Source organism: Puma concolor, chromosome A3 (genome assembly GCF_028749965.1).
Source record: "Puma concolor isolate L17-30 chromosome A3, mPumCon1.1.hap2, whole genome shotgun sequence".
NCBI classification, from domain to species: Eukaryota; Metazoa; Chordata; class Mammalia; order Carnivora; family Felidae; genus Puma; species Puma concolor.
Genome location: NC_141669.1, coordinates 99,864,057 through 99,887,136, shown reverse-complemented (window position 1 = coordinate 99,887,136; position 23,080 = coordinate 99,864,057). Strand labels below are relative to the sequence as shown.

Genomic DNA, 23,080 nt, shown 5'->3' with positions numbered 1-23,080 from the left:
GACTCTTAGCCGTATGGATGGGATGTCAAGAAGCTAGTCAGATATATGAATCTGGAGAGATGCAGACCGAGATACAGGTTTGAGATTCACTGGCATAGAAATGAGATTTAAAACCATGGTTCTGGGTGAAATTCATTAGAAAGAACATGTAAATAAAGAAAACAGTGGAGCTTGAGACACCATGACATCTGGATAGGTGGCAACAGGGTAGAAGAAGACAATGTTTCAGAAAGAACAGAGTTAAAACTTGGTGAAATACTACTGAGAAATCAAACACAATGAAAAAAAAAATAAATGACCATTGGTTTTAGCAAAAGGAAGTCATTGGCGCTTTTGATAAGAGAATTATTGGAGGGGTGTTGAAGCCAATGGAGTGGGTTATGGAGACACTGTAAAGTGAGGAAGTGTAGAACAATAACATAGACAGCTCTTTTAGGGAGTTTTACTGTGACAGGAAGTAGACAAATGGGAAGATGTAACACCAAGGGAAGATTAATAGTCTTGTTTCTTGTTTTTTTTTTTTATTTTTATCAGACATTATCACCAAACAAAAGAAAGTAACGTATCACCTCCAATTATTCCCCTACTAAAAATTTTATTCTCTCTTCCAATAGAGACATGACCTAAAAGTAACAGTCAAATACATTAAGGACATAAGATATGCTAGAAAATATGTGATTTGTCTTTAAGCGTTGTCATACATGTGTGAGTTATCTTTAGTTCTAAAACTAAAGAGTTTAAAAAACTCTAAAACACAGTTTAAAAAAACTCTGTTACTGCATGAAAAATGTATATTCCTTCTCAATTCCTTTTTCAATTGTCAAATATTAACCATTCCAAATGATTTTGACAATAGCTCATATATGAAATTTACTATTTTAATGTTAGTAAGTTAATTATCTGTTATCCTGGAAGCCAGAAGTGAATGGAGTTGCTGTGGTGTTTACGGGACTGAGGAAAAAGATAAACTCTGATGAGGTTAGTTGCTGCTATGAGGGGAGCAGGCCCTCCAAGTTCCTTAGTCCCCACCCTGTGCTTGGGTGACATGAAATCTCCAAATGACTTTTGGTGCTTTCCAACAAATGATCCCCTTCTCCTGGGCCTGTGTGCTGACAGCCATCAGACATGCTCCCTGCCATTTGACCTCCTGGCTTAACAGAGCAGAAGTGCTGTGCTAAGAAAAACCAAACTTTAAAACAGCTCACATAAAAGCATTTTGTGGAAACTTATGAGGGTATACTTTCACAATCTTTTACTAAAAAAAAAAAAAAAATGTGGGGCACCTGGGTGGCTCAGTTGGTTAAGCATCTGACTTTGGCACAGGTCAGGATCTTGTGGTTCGTGAGTTCAAGCCCTGGATCGGGCTCTATGCTGACACCTTGGAGCCTGGAGCCTGCTGTGAATTCTGGGTCTCCCTCTCTCTCTGCCCCTCCCCTGCTCATGCTCTGTCACAATCTCTCTCTCAAAAATAAACATTAAAAAATTTTTTTTTAATATACACCATTCTTCTAGAGGTGGGTAAAAAGCAAAATGCCAAAGTATAATAGTACCAACAGATAGTATTCTTTACCAAAAAGTAGTTTGTAGTCATCGGACTCTGTTTTAACTGAAGATTCCTGTTCCATTAGTTATAAAACAGGGTCCTAGACGCTAGCCCCTTCAAAGACCATTCCATGTATTAGAGCAGGAAACAGGTTCCTACTTGCTTGGTGGAATGAGGAGGGAGGTGCCATAGGCAGGGAGCACCATCTTGACAGTTGGAGTTAAACATGGACTCTGAGGCAACGTTTCTCTTTCTGCCATGTAGATGGTGTCGATGTGGCAACTGTGCCCAGCCCCGCTTCAGAAGAGGCCACTGAAGTCTGTAAAGATGAAGGTATGAGGCCACTTACCCTAAAGATCACTAACTCCCAGAAAACCATTTGGATTTTGTTTATATGGGGAAATGAAGCAGTGAGCAAATCTATCCAATTCTCTTTCAGCACCTCTATTTCCAACACAATCAAATATCACACCCACCCTTTTCAGAATTTATACATACATTTACATTTGTTCTTCTGAAAAGTAACTGCTTATTAAATCAGAAAATGGTCAAAGAAATTATGTTTAAAGGTGTTTATTTGAAATTCCAGAGTTAGGCAGTTCTGCTGTTTACAGCTACTCATCAGGAATAAGTTCAAAGGAGTGGCGTTTGGGAACCACCTACCAGAGAGCTCCATTATCCAGACATGATAAGGAAGAAAAAATGTTGAAAGGAATCTATAGAAATAAATCTTTCTATTTATTTGCCATCTATTTGGTGACAAGAGCATCATTCCTCATTCTATGAATAGTTACAATGAGAAAAGTCACAGAGCAAGGTGTCTCCAGAAGAAGAAAAAGGTAAAAGAAAATTTTACATAGGCTCTAGGAAAAAATTTGAGGGAGAAATAGTGGGTACATCCATGTGCAGATGATAGAGTTAAAACAAATATCTGAAGGAAAATACAATAGCCCTTTCTTTTCTTTCACTCTGGTTAACTGTCCCCATACAAAAAGGTAATACTACTTTATATCTGTCCTAGATAGCTATTAAACACCCCCTTCTGTGAATAGTAAGACTAGATTGTTGTGGTTCTAGAAATGGAATGGACAATCAACTGACTAATGGATACAGAAGATGTGGTTTATATATACAATGGAATACTACTTGGCAATGAGAAAGAATGAAATCTGTCCATTTGCAGCACGGTGGACGGAACTGGAGGGTATTATGCTAAGTGAAATAAGTCAGTCAGAGAAAGACAGACATCATATGATTTCACTCATATGTGGATCTTGAGAAATTTAACAGAAGACCATGGGGGAGGGAAAGGGGAAAAAATGTTACAAACAAAGAGGGAGGGAGGCAAACCATAAGAGACTCGTAAACACAGAGAACAAACTGAGGGTTGATGAGGGGTGGGGGAAAGGGGAAAGTGGGTGATGGGCATTGAGGAGGGCACTTGTTGGGATAAGCACTGGGTGTTGTATGGAAGCCAATTTGACAATAAATTAAGTTAAAAATAAATAAATAATTTTTTTAAAGTGAAAAAAAAAAAAAAAGAAATGGAATGAACACCTGGTACACTGTGTGATCTACTTAGAACTTCTAGATAAATATGCTGAATGCATTTTTTCAGTTTGGAGTGATATGAAGATGGATATATATACTTGACATTGATAGTTGAATCAGAATTTAGAAATCAAAGTTGTTTTACAATCTTAATACTTAGTTGTTTGTATCATTCATTTCATTTCATGTTGTCTGGTAAATGGGTTTTTCTAAATGAGCTGTCCAGTGTAATAAGAGTAGTTGCTAACACTGTGAACTCTAGGGTTAGATGGTTGAAGCTTAAATCCTGTCTCTGCGTCTCAAAATTGATGTAACCTTTGACAAGTAACTCAAGGAATTAACAAGTAACGGCAAGTAATTAACCTCTTTGTGCTTCAGTCTTCTCTCCAGAAGGAAGACAATAATAGCATCTACCTCACAGAATACCAATTCATGTCAATTGCTCAAACTTTTCACCTGGCATATGTGTAGGTTGGGCTCCCCAGAAGACAGACTTTAAAATGGAGATTAGGGAATAGACATTTATTAGGGAGAGCTCTTGGAATCCACACCTATGAAAGGCAAAGGAAGGAAGCAGAACTGGGTAGAGAGGGAAGTTGAGCTGACAGGCATTATCAACAGAAGCCACAGCTATTCTGAAGATAGCATGACCCTTTTGAGGCGTCTCATCTGGGGTCAGTAAAAGCTTCCTTTGATAAGTCACCTGACCCTGGCTGCCTTGGGGAAGGGGTGTGGCCTTGAGTGAGGCAGAGGTCTTCTAATGAGGTAATTCTGGAAGCCTGGGATGAACTGGGAGAGTAAGTTCTTCATTCCTGTAGAGAGATCTGGATTGCCCAACAAGCATAGACCACACTGTTATTTTCGGTGGTCCTTTTTGGATCATTACCACTCTTTAAATGAATCCCTTGGCACTCCCTTCATACATACTCAGATACGTGTTCTTACATCCTTGGTTTTGAAGCCATTTGCTATATTTAAAAATGTCATAATGTATATATACACATAGGTTCTGATGAGAAACCCCAGGGCACCTTAGAGAGAGAAATAAACCTGACTAAGTCAGAGTGGAAAGACAGAAAATGGTGTTCATCTTAGGCAAATAATTTTGGACATTCCGGTCATTTAGCCTGTGATAAAAAAAAAAAAATTAATGTCATGAAGTTAGTGGCAGAGTTTAGGAAACAAGAGGTAATCTAAATACTTCAAGCTGAGATTTTTCCTGTTCAGCTGTTTGGTTTAGAGACATTACACCTTTGTAGAAACAGTTTGTGATGTTTCTTGATGCTTTTAGGATCTCACACCATTAATTGCACACGCCAGGATCAATTTCTCAGAATACTTTTAGGATTTCTTTTTACATTAAACTTTTAAAGGTGTGATTCCAACAAATTCTGTCACATATCACAAATGCAGTTCCCTAGTAAGATTAATGTGAAGTTCTAAGGATTTTATTGAAATAAATTGTTAATATCCATTAACCTTTTGATCTTAGGGAAGGAAAAGTGTTTTGAAATCCACATTAGCATGTAATCCAGTTTCAATTAAAAGTAGAACATATATGATTTTTTTCTTTTTCCTTCTGTAATAGCATATACACATGACCACTGTTTTTTGATTATCAGTTGGTACAAAGCTTAGACCAAATGTCTAATGTGTATGGAACTGCCATCTTGACTGATATATACATTGCTTAGAATGAAAAAGAAATGAATTTGCTATTGAAATTCTCCAATACTGAGGTCAGGTTGAGATTAAAATGCAGTCACAGGTGTTGAGGATTCATTTCAAACATTCACCATTATTAGCTTTCATGCAGAAATAGATCTCCTTCTTAGTGACACCTGGGCTATTTATGAGCTCTGCAGTTCCAAGATCGCTTATAAAAATGCTTATTTCACTCTCTAGTTTAAGTGGAAGAACATTTTTGCTGACCAAAGGTCCTGAAGGAGCCCTTGCTCTCTTGATTTTGCTTCCAGATTCTGATCTTAACCCAGCATTTTCTTGGGTTTTGTAATCACTGATATTATGGGCTTGCCTTCTCTCTCTCGCTCTCTCTCTCTCTCTCTCTCTCCTGGCACCTACCCCCCAATATAATCCCCAAGGATTTTGAGACACACCAGTTATTTCCAACTTTGCTTGTTGACTGGTTGGATTTACATTTATAACTTTGGTTTGCCCTGGAAACTAGTGTCTTCTGAAGTGCAAGGACCATGGGGCACCTGGGTGGCTCATCTGTTGAGCTTCTGACTTCAGCTCAGGTCATGACCTCGTAGTTTGTGAGTTCAAGCCCTGGGTCGGGCTCTGTGCCAACAGCTTGGAGCCTGCTTGGGATTCTCTCTCTCCCTGTCTCTTTGCCCCTCCTCTGCTTTCTCTGTCTCTCTCTCTCTCTCAAAAATAAATAAACATTAAAAAAAAATGTTATAAAGTACAAGGACCAAAAACAAGCAAACAAAAGATGAGCTGTCTAATGTCACTTCGTTTGGGAGATTTGGTTTTTAAAACATTAAAACAGGTATGTAACAGTTGAAGAACTTTAAGAGGAAGTGTCTTCTGGGGTATCTTCTATGCCAGCGATTTTGCTCAAATGTTCTAGACATATTTCCCACTGGGTACTGAGAATGGATGCTTACTGCCCGTTTACCCCACATAACTGCTAACAATGCAAGCTGCTAACAGAAGGAGGTACAACCGATTGGCTGGCGGATTAAGAGCTAGATTGTGCACTACAGGCTGAAGGCACCTGTTCCCAACAACTCATTACAGATCTGGTGGGCAGGAGTTGAGTTGGGAGGATGAGATGTGAGGAGGAGGAATGTTGATGAATAATTCATCCACAGGGTGGGTGCATGCCAAGGATGTGGCAGCCAGGACCGAATTGAAATGAACTCCAAGGTAAAGCTGGCCTGAGAAAATATCTATAGGTTCATAGGATTTCTGAAGGTATTTATAAAATAGGCACACACTTATCTACTGAGGTATTCCTTCCTCTACTGGTAAAAATACTCTATTTAATGGTGGTTCGTACTTTAAATCCTTAAAAACAAACCTAAGAGTACAAATGTTAGCTAAAAAATAAAGAGGCATTCAGATGACGGGAGTATAAACACAGTATAAACTCATGCCAGGAATATCAAGTGCTCTGGTTGAAACTGCTGCACAGTTTTATTATTATTATTATCTCTATTATTTAAGATCTAGTCAACCTCCTTAATTCAAAGAGAACTCTCTGTTCTAGTTGTCTCAACACCAGTAATAGCTCATCCTTACTCACAGCCAAGGCCAAGGCACTTCCCTGGAGGAAAAAAAGTGCTGTTTCAACACATCCCGATTCTCCTGTCTTATTATTTAATCAGTACCTAATTTGAATTTGAAGGTCAACTAGACCAAATCATATGCTCATTAATATTAAAGGAAAATCAATTAATACTCAGGTGCATGCACACCCGAGCTTGTATTCCTTTGGAGCTCTGTGTAGGTCACATCACTGCTGTTGTGGTGTTTATGAAGTGCAGTGTCACCTGGCAAAGGATTTCTTAACCCTTAATCTAGCTTCTGACCTCCAAGAGGTCGCAATTTCTGTAGAATGAGAGGAAAGCTACTGCAGGAGTCAGCCCTGCAAAGGAGAACAAAAGAGAAAGGATGCAGTTATATATGAGGAAGTGGATCCGGGTGTGTGCCAGAGATGAGCATACCTTCTCCCAACAATGGGTCCCTATAAACCCAGCCAAGGCCAAAAGGTGTTGGCTCCAGATGGTTCTGACAATGTTTCTCTTCCTTGTCTAAATCGTTACAGAGAAACAAAGCATTGTACCACCCGTGAAATTCTTCTCAGGCTTCTGCAGTCTAATTTTTTTCAGTCTTTTTCCTATCCTTGATGTCTACCTTCCCCCCAACTAAGGGCCCTCACCACTACTCACCAAAGTGGGACAAAGCTGTCCTCTGTCCTGGATCTGCATTGGTAGAGTGTCTGGATACACTGTAACACCCAAGTTATCACTCTTGGATTTTTAAGAGACTGAAGTATAGAATCAAAGCCACTGCCCTCTGGCAGCTCAGTGAAGGGGAAAGAACTAAGATGTATGGAGTGTCTCTAGTACTCAGTGTTTTACATTTATGTACAATGTATTCTTCATTTCACAAGGGTAACCTAAGACTCATAAGCAAGAGAGAAAAGTGTCTGTGTGTAGGGGGTAGGAGGAGGTGAACTGCTGTATTAGTGTTGACTCCCAACTGATATTTACATGATATTAACATTTATATAAACTCCCCAAAAGATAGTATTTCATTCTATTTTAACATAACGATTATTTATTTTTCTGTTTATAAGAATAATAAATATTTATTGTGAGATATTTTAAAATTCAGGAAAATATAAAAGGGAAAAAAGCCTGTGATCATTCTCCCTTTAAGGACTAAATTGTTTAAAAAAAATGTCCTCATTCTGATTTTTCAGTTAACAGTGCACCATGAATATTTTCCCGTGTCTTTAAATATTCCTCAAAGGCATGATTTTTATTGGAGGCATAATATTTCATCATATGGTTGTCTGTTCTAATGTTAGATTATTTTGTTATTTACAGTTTTCTCTCTATTATAAATAATAAGGAAATGCAGTGCATACATTTTAAATAAATCTCTATGATCAGTTCCTCAGGATAAATTCCTGATTTTTTTTTTTTTGTTATTTACTAGGGAAAAGGTTAAAACATTTTTATTGCTTTCACTCATTTTCTTATTTTAATAGTAATGTGTGTTTATTATATGAAAAAATACAAGCAAAAGAAGAAATTAAAAATATCATCCATAATCTCAATCCCAGAAATAAACATATATAATAGGCTGGCGTATAAACCTCCAGTGTGTTTAGGGGTGTCTGGGTGGCTCAGTAGGTTAAGCAACTGACTTCGGCTCAGGTCATGATCTCACGGTTTGTGGGTTTGAGCCCCGCATCGGGCTCTGTGCTGACACCTCAGAGCCTAGAGCCTGCTTCAGATTCTGTGTCTCCCTCTATCTCTGTTCCTCCCCTTCTCGTTCTTTGCCTCTCTCTGTCTTTCAAAAATAAATAAACATTAAAAATGAAAAAAATAAATAAACTTCCAGTGTTTCTAGACTGCTGCAGATGATACACAGACAGGTAGATGATAGATAGATAGATAGATAGATAGATAGATAGATAGATAGACTTTTTTAGGATATTCTGCAACACATACCATTTTGAAACTGTCTTTTAAATATAACATAGATTGTGAAATTATTTCCATATCTTCTGACAGTCTAATATCACTTAATTGTACATTCTTATGAATGAATGTTCATAAGTTACTTACCCATTTAAGTAATTTGTTTTCAGTTTTAAATTCTATACTGACAGGGAATATCCTTTCACTCTGTAAATGTTCATCATTTCTATAAAAAAAATAATATATGGAAATGCATGAAAATCTTTGTCTTTTTTACAATGAATAGAGTTTATTCCTTTTTTGATTCTTTAAATAATATATATTCATTGTAAAAACTTCAAAAAATGAAACACAGTGTAAGGAATAGAATTTTTAAAACGTGAGCAATCACAACATCCTGAGACAAATACCATTCAGATTTTGAGGACCGTCCATCCTTTCACATGTCACTTTCTAAATACATGCATCCCCACAAAATTTTACATAACTTGATCATATAATGTGTGATTTTCATGTGATTTCCCCCATTTTGTTGTTTGCTTACTTCCCACCTTCCAATTATTCAGTGAGTAAAATATACCAATAAAGAGTCTAGCCTCTGATCCTAACTTCTGAGGTCCAGACTCCAACCCTACCATGACCTGTGTGACTTTGGGCAAGTCATTTATTCTCTGCACCTCAGTTCCTTCATAGGGAAATTGAGAATGGTAATAGTAGCTCCCTCACAGGGTATGGAACATTAAAATGAGTCCATCCATTTAGACATGTCAAAGAGTGCCAGATACACAGAAGGAGGCTCAAAGTTTTTAATCCATTGTTAAATATACATGTCTATTTTATAAATATCATATCACATTCTACACAGTTTTCTGAATCTTGTTTTGTTACAGGCAGTGAAACTTTGTGAAAATCCCTCTGAGTCATTTTGTGTAGATCTAATTCATCCATTTTTAAACTCGTGATATCCCATAGCTTGGAAGTACTATAATTTATTCAGCCATTCTTCTATGATGAGCAAGCACTTTCTTCCCACTTTATTACCATACAAACAATGCTACACAAATGTCCTTGCCCATATATCCTTATAAGCAGTGCTTTTATTTGTGTGGGAAAGATTCCAAGAGTGTGAGTTCTGCTTTGAGGAGTACGTGTTTTTAATGGATACTGCCAAACTGCTTTCCCAAAAGGCTGTAACAATTGGTATTTTCATCGGCAATTGTGATTTTTGTTCTTTCTAATATTTGCCAGTTCAATGGGTGTAAAGTAAGATCTCATTACTTTTAAAAGGTCAGTATTATTATCCCAATTTTGCGGGTAACTGAGGCTCAGAAAATTTAAGTAACTGGTCTAGTTGACCAAAAGGGAGAACCAGAATTTGGAAACCAGGTCTGCCTAAACCCAAATCCCATGCTTTTTTCATCTCACCATGCTACCTCCAACATCTTGTATTTGGAGCAAGAGATATCCCTTGCCAGCAAGAGATATCCCTTGCAGGGAGGTCCAGAGTAGTCAAAGGACAGCATGGGAAAGGTGAGACTCATACTAGGTGAGTAGGGCCATGAAATTGAGGCAGCAGAGGGAACAGCGTGGAGCCAACCTACTTTATACACATTGCAACTTTGACCCTGACCTAGGCCTACAAGGACATGTGTGCATAGAAACCTCCTATATACCCCACAAATGCAAAGTCCAAATCCTTTTGCATAATATTCATGACCTTTCTGTATAGTCTAGTTCTATGCCTCCACAAAACCCTGCATATACCATGCTCTGTAGCCTAACTCACATACGTGATATTTCCCCAAAACCACCGGTCTACAGCATTCTGCTATTGTTCTTTCATACCTGTTTTATTCAAGATTCAAAGATTCATTTCTAATATCTTACCTTTACATGGATCCTTACTCCAACATCCCCTTCTCCTCACCCCCCTTCTCTCCCACCTTTCTTTCTTTCCATCAACAAATATCTGAGCACATATTTTCATGAAAATAATCACACCAGGTAATGCAGGGGAGGGACATGCACATTTTTACCTTTCTTGATTTCTCCCTTCCTCATTGCATATCCTTCTACACAATAGTGACTGTCTCTTCTACAGTTTCTTGTAAATTTGTCTGTAAAACTTGAAAACTACCCTGTGCCTTGTACCAATATTATATACATGACTTATCATCTAACTCACTAGAATGGAAATATCTTAAAACCAGCTACCAAGTCTTCATTTTCCCGTTCTGTACCAAGCCCAACACAGTGACTTGTGCCTAGTAGGTCCTTGCTATTGGATACACAGCCTGTCGTAGAAAATGAGCCACTTATAATGGTTGTCATAGAGAGAATTCCCTTTCAGAATTCTCCCATTTCGGAAATGAGGTTTCCCTAAAATGTCATGCTGCAAAAACACAAAGGGAAATTCAAGCCAGAGGCTTCCCTATTTGCTCACTGTCCCTATTTGTTCCCTATTTGTTCACATTGGACATTCCTACCCTATATGAAAACAAAATAGGCTTCTTCTAAATGGTTAATGTATATAGATTACTTGCTATGGTTGAAGTTGGTTGTTTATGCTTAATTTATGATAAAGATTTTACAATAAGCTTTTCAAATGTTTTGATAAATTATGTTTTACATTGGTTTAAACAGGTAAAAAGTAGATAAAACCATTTATCTTCTTCTTGGTATTCAAAGTATATTCATATACCACAGTTTAAAATGTTCCTACGTGACAATTGGAAGTCAAGCAGCAGTTGCTTTACAATTACATTTTCATACAATATATTATTTTTCCTTACAAATCAAGTGTGGCCATACTTACAGATCTGTAACCGTAAGTTTAGTTATACGATCTCTTCGGACACATTTCTAAAGATCTGGTGAGCGAGACTTGGAAACAAAATCATCAGATTAGGGTATAGAGATTATCTGAGTGGGGTTGCAACCCCTTCGTCCAATACACAATGTTGGACCTAAGTTTAAGTCCAAATAGGTGTAAATTAGTACGAGCATCCCTGTGATCTATTTTCAGGTGCACAGGCCTAATTTTGCGCTCTGTGGTGTAAGTCATGCAGCCTTTACGAGCCTCTTCTGGATTCACCTCACCACTGCTGTGTGACTTTAAGTAACTTTCTTAGGCTGTGCCTCAGTTCCTCCTCTGTAAAATGAGGTATGATGGTGTGACATTATGAGGTCGACATACCAAAATCTGGAGAAGGTGATCCCAGCCCTCATGGATGACTCGGAGGGGGTTCAGAACTCCCCAGTGGAAAACGGTAACTACAGATGTGGTGGAAAGAACAAGAGAGCTAGAATCAGAAAGACGTGCCTAATTGCGCCAATCTCATGCGAAAACTCTAATGGATGAAGAGTCACTTCCTGTAGATAAGCAAAGAATCACTTTTTGAGTTGGAATCTACTCCCAGTGAAGATGCTGTGAAGATTGTTGAAATGACAAGGATTTAGAATTTCACATCGACTTAGTTGAAAAAGGTAGAGTTGAGAGGATTGACTCCAGTTTTGAAAGAAGTTCTACCATGTGTAAAATGAGATATGTGACAGGGAAATAGTTTGTGGAAGGAAGAGCCAATACATGTGGTAAATTTCACCATCAGCCTTCAGCCACCACCACCCTGACCAGTCAGCAGCGTTGGCTGGGGTTGAGGCATTGAGGCAGGACCCTTCACCAACAACAAGATTATGACTCACTGAAAGCTCAGGTGATTATTAGCTTTTTTTTTTTCTTTTTTTTTTTTTTTTAGCAATAAAGTATTTTTTAATTAAGGTACATACATTGTTTTTTTAGACATAATGCTATTGCACACTTAAATAAACTACAGTGTGGTATAAACATAACTTTCATATGCACTGGGAAACCAAAAGCTTCATTTGACTTGCTTTATTGCAGTATTCACTTGATTGCAGTGGTCTGGAACTGAACCCACAATATCTCCAAGGTATACCGAACTCACAGATACAAAGAACAGAATGGTTGCCAAAGGCGGGGGATGGTGAGTGGGAAAAATGGGTGAATTGTTTCATTTTTGTTTTTTTCAGTTTAGATAATTGGAATAAATTTGTATTTATTAAAGATTAAAAAAAATACTGAGCTCACCTGAAAGTATACCTCAAAGTACCTCAGAGAAAGTAACAAAATAAACTAAAAAAAAAAAAAGAAGAAGAAGAAAACAAGGCACAGCTCCCTTCTCATACTCAATGATAACATATTTTCAGTGACAGAAACTAATTTTTAGTTTTAGTATTATATGGAGAAAAGCAATATTTTCCAGTGGTCATGAAGTGGCCTGGTGTATGATTTCATGAGAATTTTGTGCCTAATTATATCCTAGTATAATACAATACATACAATAAAAATACAGAGCTTAGCAGTAAACATGGAATCTTCTGGGTTCATTTTATGTCCTTACCCATTTCCCAAGGAAGCTTCAGAAGGATAAATGGCATAGTATAGAAAAAAAAAATTTGGAGTGAAAAGAAATATACATTAATATTTGAATTAAAAACTGAATACTGTACTTTAAAGGAGTTTTAAAAGATTTCCAGAGTTGATTTTGAAGATATGTACTTTGGCCACTACGTAAGATATGACTTCACTGAAAAACAGAGGTCCTGACAATGATTCATGTAGAATGACACATGATCATATTCTAAATGAGCAAAGACACCAGAGAAAGGTTATATAAAAGAATTCAGTTCACATTCCTAAGCAACATCGTGGGGCTCTTGCTCAGATATTCCCATGTTTAAAATTTTATAGCATTGATCAGGATGTTAATAAGCATTTTTTATAAAAAAAAATTCCACAGTCAAAAAATTTTCGAAACTGCAAGGTGAGACAAAGTTGAGCAGTTTCTACAGATTTCTCAGAGCCTTCAACCTGCTCACATGCACTGAGAGGCTCAGGTGAGGTGGAAACTGATGGCATTTCCCATGGTAACTGACCAAATCTTACTAAACAAATCTTTGCTTCTTGCTTTCTTTTTTATGTAGGATATTTTAAATCTTACAAAACCCAGTTAGAGAAACAATTCCACATCCTATCCAAACGAGTTAAGGAACATAAAGTTGTAATTTCAATAAATCATAGTCACTATTATAATACAAAATAAGCAATGATAAAATTACTTTTTAAAAAATGAGGTCTGACTTTCTTACATTTGTGGTAGTACAGTGTTACTGAGGGAAACATTCTCCCAAGTGACAGAAAAGGATGTAGCCTATCATAGATTTTGACAATAGATATTTTCATGAGCAGAAATATGTTGTCCTGCCTCATTCCTGATGATATTTGTTGTCATCCATTCTTTCCACCACTGTTCCCGGGGGGTATATTTATTGTAAGAGACAGAGAGAGTCACAGAGGAAGACAGAGAATGTCTCAGAACTGCTGCATTCCTTAACAGAAAGAAAGGAATAATTGGCTAGCTAGTGGTGAAGACTGGAAAGGCTTATTTTTAATCAGGCACAAAGACCAGTTTCCTAATAAGCACTGTTGGCATTTAATGAAAAGTTTGTCTTCCTATTTCGTTTAGAAATTTGCCCTGATATTTTGCACTAGATATGTCAAATTAAAGTGGAAAGACCGGCAGAAGGGACAGCAGCAGTCACATACACATATGCATACACAAAACAACGCACATGAGCACACACACACGTACACACAAACGTGTTTTGAGACCCAAATAAATTTGTACAAGATGACGTTTCTCCTAGCTTGATCTATGATTCAGGGTGCTTCTGTTATACTGGCAGACTCATCTAAGTCTTTCAAAAGGCATGTTGCAAAAGCCATTCAATTCCTTCAGTTTACCTAACCCATCCATAAATGTTTTCAATGCCAGCCACATTTTGAAGCAGAATCAATTCTAAATATTCCCTCAATCACTGTATCCTAACTATGTAGTAAGACACACATTTCTGTTGACCTCTTCCTCAGAGTAGACAATTAAGGACTTAAGACTGCTGTCAGCACCAGGCACTGGGTTTCTCTCAATCCATCTTTTCAACTGCAGGAAGATAAACAACGAGGAAAGTAAACACCAACCTGCATTAGCAGGAGGTACGCAAGCAAACCTTTGCACACATATGCCTTCCTCTTCTGACAATGCTCTTTTTCCATGGTCAGAGCCCCTCCCAAATCCTTCCCTAGCACTTCTCCCAAGGTTGAGCTAAGAGCACACATCAGACTCTGCTTTATTCCGTGAAACACCAGTTCTTCCATCTTTAATGCTTTTCCCCTCCTCCTACTTAATGGGTCCCCTCTTTGAACCATACTTCCTACCCCACAGTCTCCCTTTTTCATCAAATGTAAAGAAACCAGGAATTTGCTTGTGGTCCATAAGGTGACCATATGCCCTGGATTTTTAAGTACAATTCTAACTGCAAAGATCTTATCTTCTTATCAGACCACATAATATGATTTGTGAGAGGAAAATAATAACAGGAAAAAAAACCTTCTTCCTGAGCATAAGCTGTCACCCCATGGGAAACTAGCTTGGACTATTGTTTCCACAAGTTCTCTGCTAGTTTTTTCAAGAGAAAAAAAATGGAGCTGAGATGTAAAAAATAATAATTATATTCCTCTCTTTCACTCTCAAAATATCTTTTGTCATGCCATATCATCTTTGCTAATTTCTTCCTTTATTTTGAAAATCCTTTCATATTTATAAAGAAATTGTGTGTCCTAAGAGCTTTGTACACAGATCCTAACTAGCTAGATTTGAATAATAATGGCAATCAGAAAAATATAGTGCCCAAATATAACCTCACTTAATTCTTTCAGTAACTCTTTCAGATGGACTATGAGTTAGGTAACACTAGCTGCTGTAACACCAATGTCAAACTGACATGAGAGAAATTTATTTTCTCACGTGCATAAAATCCACAGTGGGAGGCTGAGTTCCATTGTGTCATTAAGGACTCAAGCTGATGGAGGCTTGTGAGCTCTAGCCTGTGGCCCCCAAAGTTGTTCTGAGTCTTTGTATCCAGTTGGCAAATAAGTAGAAGAGAGAAAGGATTACACAGCAGGGGTTTTTTATGGCCAGGCCTAAAAGTGGCATGTACCACTTCTGTCCACTTTCTGTTGGCCAGAACTCAGTCGCATGGCCCCACCTGGCTGCAAGAGAGATATTCCTCATCCCTGCAAGTTTTTCCTTCTTATGTGACCAAGACAAGGGCAACAGATTTGTTCAACAGCTACCCAGTATCTCCCAGAGATGAGTGGTATTATTATTATTATTAATTCTTATCATCGTTACTATTTTTGTTTTATTTTACCCTATTTTACAAATGAGGCAACCAAGATTTGGGATAAGTAACTAGCCCAGGGCAACACAAGCATTGAAGACAAAAGAATACACTTGAACTTGAGGCTTTTTGAAAAAATAAATAAATAAACCCATTTCCGTGGGTTTTTTTTTCCTCTCCTTATCCCATAAGCCTACTCTGTATTAAGAACCACACACATGCACTATTAAGCCTTTATGGGATATCAGCTCATTCCACAGGGAAAAAGTGAGTGGTAAATACTTGGGTTTTTTCCCTCATTTCTGTTTTCAAGGACAATACTATGTTTTAAGTTGTCTGCTATATTTTAAAGTCAGTAATGCCTAGGTCTAAATGATAATATGTTTGAGTTTTTGCATGCTGTTTCACAGCAGACTCCCTCTATAATTTTTATAATGTTTTCATTCTTTATATCCTTCCTTATTCCAGAATCATATTTAAAGTGGTTCCCTGAAAAACGATATCTGTCATGAACAACAGGGTTTTTATATAAGCTAATACATGAGCAGGTATCACAATAGAGGCTCAAATGGAACTCTGGTTCATATATTTGCTTATAGGTTTTCCTACTGGCATATATCTTATTATATTTGGCCTTGGATTGCACATAGTCGTGTTATACAGACAGCTGGTTTTAATGAGTCTAAGGTCAAGTGTATATGCTTGAACCCTAGATGAGTCAGCTAACCTTATATAGGTCAAAAACTCATGGCCATATTAATATATTGTTCTTGAATATGATCTCATTTCATAAGTCAAGTAAAAGGTGACAGCTCCTAAGGCCTACTGCCATTACTTGACAAAGCAAAATAAAGAGTTTACAGCCCACTGTTTCTTGAATTCCTGTAATACTTTCATGTTTCCCTCAAAGTAAAGCACAAACACCTAACTGTAACCTGTAAGGTGCACCTTATAAACTCTACTTGTCCCTCCATTCTTACCTCACAAAACCTTCTCTCCCCTCGCTGTAGTTCATGCTCATCATGGCCTTCCCTCATCATCTTTTTAGTTGGAACCCTCCTCCACTAAAGCTTTATCCCAGCCCCTTGTTTATTACTTCATAACACTTAATTGCTGTCTGTAACTATGTAAACCTCTTTATCTTCTGCACATTCACCCTTTGTCCATCTCCCTCCACTATAACTTAAATTTCATGGAGGAAAGGACAAGGTCTATGTTGTTTATCATTTTATCCCTGATTAGTACACAATCTGGCCTATAGAAAGCACCAATTAAAATGCATGGGTGTTTTTATGGCCATCAACAGATGTTTACTGGGTTTTTAACTTTGTAAGACTTGTGATATAAAGAAGAAAATATGATTCTTGCCCTTTAAGGAATTTACAATCTAGATAGGAAAAGGAGATGTGCACGTGTGAGTTACGTAGCCAATATGAACATCAACAATAATAGTAGCAGCTAATACTTATCTAATCCTTGTCACACACCAGATTCTATTCAAAGAACTTTACATGTTTTCACTCATTCCACTCTTATCGTGATATAAATTCAGTTATTATCCCACTTTACAGACAAGGGAAGTAAAGCATAGTGCAGTAAGTTAAGTGGTCTAAGGCCACATAGCTAGCATGTGAGACAGCTAACAAAACAGACAAAACAAGACAAGCAGCAAGGAAGGATTACACTGAAACATATTGAAGGAGAAGCCCTGGGATTATCTGTGAAATGCAGGTAAAGAATATGACATTTGAACTGGGATCTAAAAGATACACAAAAATAATGAACTGGAAAGAAGTTATTCTCATTGAGAAGAAGAGCATCCACGAAAGGGTGGAAGTAGGACATCAGACCACCTATTTTAGGTGCCATGAATAGGTCCCCTTAGCTTCATGATGGATCCATCCATCCACTCTTTAATTTGTTGCTAAGTTTGAGCCCTCATTATGGAGAACCCTGAATGCCAGGCTAAGAAGTTTGGGTCAAATCAATATAAAGCAAAAATTTTCAGCTATTAGATATCATTGGGGCATAAATAGTTTTTTAGTGTGGTGGTTGTCATACGTTTTTCATTCTCTTTCTTCCTCTAATTCCTTCTCAGAGCATCCTCTCTGATTATACCTAATTAGACTCTTCTCCCCAGCTATCTCTATTAGCATTTGCAGGTGTTTTTCTATAAGCCCAAGTAGATTTTCTAGTTTTTGATGGACCATCCTTTGGCAAGCTACAATTTCCCATCTTCATAACTCTGGCTTTCAAATAAATACATCTTTAATTGTTTGTATAACTCAGGCTTATACTACGTTCTCTAGAACAGCACTGTCCCCTAGAGATAAATATGAGACACAAATGAGAACCACATATATAATTTTAAATTTTCTAATAGCCACATTAAGGAAGAAAAAAGGAAAAGGTGAAAATTGTTTTAAAAAAATATTTTATTTAACAAACATATCCAAAATATAATAATTTAATCATGAAGACAATATAAAAGATATTGATGTATTTTACATTCTTTTTTTGTACTGAGTCTGTAAGAGTCAGGTGCATATTTTGCACTTATGTAATGTGTCATTCAGACTTGCCACATTGCAAGGACTTACTGGCCACATGTGGCTAGTGGCTAATGTATTGGACAGTATGTAGAATTAGCTTGAGAAGAAACATGTGGTAGTGATGTTTTATCACTTTTAGTCTTGCAGCTTTATTCCTTAGGAGCTCTTGCTTACAGGATTCGATACTAGCAGCAATGATATGACCTGGGCCTTTCTTAACACTTAGGCAGATTTATTTTTCTGGCTACATGTAAAGCTGCAAGGAGTTTCAGATTTTTAGCAGTAAGATCCAATATATCCAATGTTGAAAAGGAGATGCTCTGAAATGGCTCTGTCATTTTCATGTGTTGATACGGTTCACACAGATCCAGCCACTCATAGAACCGTGCTTCCCCACCGCAAATGAGATGCTGCTCTCCCTTCAATGGAGAATCTGTGGGCAATCCATATGAGGATACTAATTACAAAAAAAAAAAAATCCTATTCTAAATGCAAGTTGACTTAGATGCAGAAAAGAAATGCACACAGATTGGGCTTTGGTTAACAAATTCAATATATTCCAGCAGTGGTACTTAAAGAGTGGTCCCTGGAGCAGCAGAATCAGCATCACCTAGGAAGTTGTTAGAAATGCAGTCTCTCAGGCCTCACCCCAGACCTACACCATCAGACACTCTGGAGGGAGGGGCCCCCACAGGCTGCATGTTAAAAATCCTTCCAGGAGATCCCAGTGCACACTAATACTTAAGAACCACTGTAGTTAGGAAATAATAAGTTGATGGCAAAGTATGGGGAAGCAGTGAATGTTTGATGTTTGCAAAGAGAAAAAAACATTATTTTTACTCTTCCAATAAGATTCACCACAGGATCCACTGACTTGGCCAGCCTTCATAGTGCAATTAAACTTCATTTTCCCTAGGAACCATATGAATGAATTTCACCAACAGAATGTCAAGCGAAAGAAACCAGAGAAGAGCATGCATTGTGTACCATTCCATTTATCTAAAGCCTGAAAACAGGGACAACTGATAAATGCTGTTGGAAGTCAGAGTGGTGATTTTCAGAGGGAGGGTAGTGGCTGAAAAGGATGATGAGCAGAGCTGCCAAGACATGATGTGTCCTGTTTCTTGAGCTGGTGCTAGTTATACAAGAGTGTTCAATTTGTGATAATCCGTCATGCTGTATACTACATGAAATTTGCACTTTTCTTTATGTATATTTATCTTCAGTGAAAAGTTAAGAATTCCAGGGTATTTTTTTTCCCTCAAAAACTCTGAACACAACTTTTTTTTTTTTTTTAATTTTTTTAACGTTTATTTATTTTTGAGACAGAGAGAGATAGAGCATGAATGGGGGAGGGTCAGAGAGAGAGGGAGACACAGAATCGGAAACAGGCTCCAGGCTCTGAGCCATCAGCCCAGAGCCCGACGCGGGGCTCGAACTCACGGACTGCGAGATCGTGACCTGGCTGAAGTCGGACGCCCAACCGACTGCGCCACCCAGGCGCCCCATGAACACAACTTTTTTTAAAAGAGTAATTTTTTAACTCTTTTTTTTAATTTTATTTTTTTATTTTTTAAAATTTTCATCCAAATTAGTTAGCATATAGTGAAACAATGATTTCAGCAGTAGATTCCTTAGTGCCCCTTACCCATTTAACCCATCCCCCCTCCCACAACCCCTCCAGCAACCCTCAGTTTGTTCTCCATATTTTATGAGTCTCTTCTGTTTTGTCCCCCTCGTGTTTTTATATTATTTTTGTTTCCCTTCCCTTATGTTCACCTGTTTTGTCTCTTAAAGTCCTCATATGAGTGAAGTCATATGGTGTTTGCCTTTCTATGACTGACTAATTTCACTTAGCATAATACCCTCCAGTTCCATCCACGTAGTTGCAAATGGCAAGATTTCATTCTTTTTGATTGCTGAGTAATACTCCATTGTATATATATACCACCTCTTCTGCATTCATTCATCCATCAATGGACATTTGGGCTCTTTCCATACTTTGGCTGTTGTTGATAGTGCTGCTATAAACATTGGGGTGCATGTGTCCCTTCGAAACAGCACACCTGTATCCCGTGGATAAATGCCTAGTAGTGCAATTGCTGGGTAGTAGGGTAGTTCTATTTTCAGTTTTTTGAGGAACTTCCATACTGTTTTCCAGAGTGGCTGCACCAGCTTGCATTGCCACCAACAATGCAAAAGAGATCCTCTTTCTCTGCATCCTCGCCAACATCTGTTGTTGCCTGAGTTGTTAATGTTAGCCATTCTGACAGGTGTAAGGTGGTATCTCATTGTGGTTTTGATTTGTATTTCCCTGATGATGAGTGATGTTGAGCATTTTTTCATGTGTCGGTTGGCCATCTGGATGTCTTCCTTAGAGAAGTGTCTATTCATGTATTCATGTCTTTTGCCCATTTCTTCACTGGATTATTTGTTTTTTTGGGTGTTGAGCTTGATAAGTTCTTCATAGATTTTGGATACTAACCCTTTATCTGATATGTCATTTGCAAATGTCTTCTCCCATTCTGTCAGCTGCCTTTTAGTTTTGCTGATTGTTTCCTTCGCTGTGCAGAAGCTTTTTATTTTGATGAGGTCCCAGTAGTTCATTTTTGCTTTTGTTTCCCTTGCCTCCAGAGACGTGTTGAGTAAGAATTTGTGAGGGCAAGATCAAAGAGGTTTTTTCCTGCTTTCTCCTCCAGGATTTTGATGGCTTCCTGCCTTACATTGAGGTCTTTCATCCATTTTCAGTTTATTTTTGTGTATGGTGTAAGAAAGTGGTCCAGGTTCGTTCTTCTGCATGTCGCTGTCCAGTTTTCCCAGCACCACTTGCTGAAGAGACTGTCTTTATTCCATTGGATATTCTTTCCTGCTTTGTCAAAGATTAGTTGTCCATACGTTTGTGGGTCCATTTCTGGGTTCTCTATTATGTTCCATTGATCTGAGTGTCTGCTCTTGTGCCAGTACAATACTGTTTTGATGATTACAGCTTTGTAGTATAGCTTGAAGTCTGGGATTGTGATGCCTCCTGGTTTGGTTTTCTTTTTCAAGATCTCTTTGGCTATTCGGGGTCTTTTTTGGTTCCAAATTTTAGGATTATTTGTTGTAGTTCTGTGAAGAATGCTAGTGTTACTTTGATAGGGATTGCATGGAATATGTAGATTGCTTTGGGTAGTATTGACATTTTAACAATATTTGTTCTTCCTATCCAGGAGCATGGAATCTTTTTCCATTTTTTTTTTTTTGTCTTCTTCAATTTCTTTCATAAGCTTTCTATATTTTTCAGCGTATAGATTTTTCACCTCTTTGGTTAGATTTATTCCTAGGTATTTTATGTTTTTTTGTGCAACTGTAAATGGGATCAATTCCTTGATTTCTCTTTCTGTCACTTCATTGTTCGTGTATAGGAATACAAGCGATTTTTGTGCATTGAATTTATATACTGCAACTTTGCTGAATTCATGAATCAATTCTAGCAGTTTTTTGGTGGAATCTTTTGGGTTTTCCATATAGAGTATCATGTCATCTGCGAAGAGTGAAAGTTTGACCTCCTCCTGGCCGATTTGGATGCCTTTTATTTCTTTATGTTGTCTGATTGCAGAGGCTAAGACTTCCGATACTATGTTGAATAACAGTGGTGAGAGTGGACATCTTTGTCTTGTTCCTGACCTTAGGGGGAAAGCTATCATCCCCATTGAGGATGATATTAGTGTTGGGTCATTCATATATGGCTTTTATGATCTCAAGCTATGATCCTTCTATCCCTACTTTCTTGAGGGTTTTTATCAAGAAATGATGTTGTATTTTGTCAAATTCTTTCTCTGCATCTATTGAGAGGATCATATGGTTCTTGTCCTTTCTTTTATTGATGTGATGAATCACGTTAATTGTTTTGTGGATATTGAACCAGCCCTGCATGCCAGGTATAAATCCCACTTGGTTGTGGTGAATAATTTTTTTTAATGTATTGTTGGATCTGGTTGACTAATATCTTGTTGAGGATTTTTACATCCATGTCCATCAGGGAAATTGGTCTATAGTTCTCCTTTTTAGTGGGGTCTCTCTCTGGTTTTGGAATTAAGGTAATGCTGGCTTCATAGAAAGAGTTTGGAAGTTTCCCTTCCATTTCTATTTTTTGGAACAGTTTCTAGAGAATAGGTGTTAGCTCTTCCTTAAATGTTTGGTAGAATTCCCCTGGAAAGCCATCTGGCCCTGGACTCTTGTTTTTTGGGCAGATTTTTGATTACTAATCGATTTCCTTACTGGTTATGGGTCTGTTAAAATTTTCTATTTATTCTTGTTTCACTTTTGGTAGTGTATATGTTTCTAGGAATTTGTCCATATCTTCCAGATTACCCATTTTATTGGCATATAATTGCTCATAATATTCTCTTATTATTGTTTTTATTTCTGTTACGTTGCTCGTGATCTCTCCTCTTTCATTCTTGATTTTATTTATTTGGGTCCTTTCCTTTTTCTTCTTAATCAAACTGGCTAGTGGTTTATCAATTCTGTGAATTCTTTCAAAGAACCAGCTTCTGGTTTCATTGATCTGTTCTACTGTTTTTTTTTTTTTTTTTTTGGTTTCGATAGCATTAATTTCTGCTCTAGTCTTTATTATTTCCTGCCTTCTGCTGGTTTTGGGTTTTATTTTAAAGTTTGCAATGATTCTATTTGCTGTGGTGCTTTATTAGGTAGGGCCACAAAATAAGATGACATCACAAATGTGTGGTTGAGAACTATTCAGTCCTTACATTGTAGAGTCTTTTGGTCTATAAGAGTAAAGCCACTTCTCATTTTTTCCACCAATGCGAAATCATCAGAGACTGTTGGTTATGAAACTATTCTCACTATCTTTTTGGGGAACTTATCAATATAGTTCTGTACTATACACAGAACTGATAATCTTCCAGTACAGTCTGGTACTGCTGCAAGTACTTGAAAAATGCCAAAATATTTACATGGTGTTTGGCAAACAGTGACTAAACTCCCCTCTT

General features: G+C 37.5%; 1 protein-coding gene across 1 annotated transcript in view; it reads left to right on the top strand.

The window, feature by feature from the left end:
- MACROD2 (mono-ADP ribosylhydrolase 2) overlaps nucleotides 1-23,080 on the top strand; it is a 2,047,210-nt gene that overhangs the window by 1,943,655 nt on the left and 80,475 nt on the right. Inside the window, exon 13 of the mRNA XM_086701648.1 lies at nucleotides 1,808-1,876. Coding sequence (XP_086557774.1) covers nucleotides 1,808-1,876 — 69 coding nt within the window. The remainder of the gene's footprint in view (nucleotides 1-1,807; nucleotides 1,877-23,080) is intronic.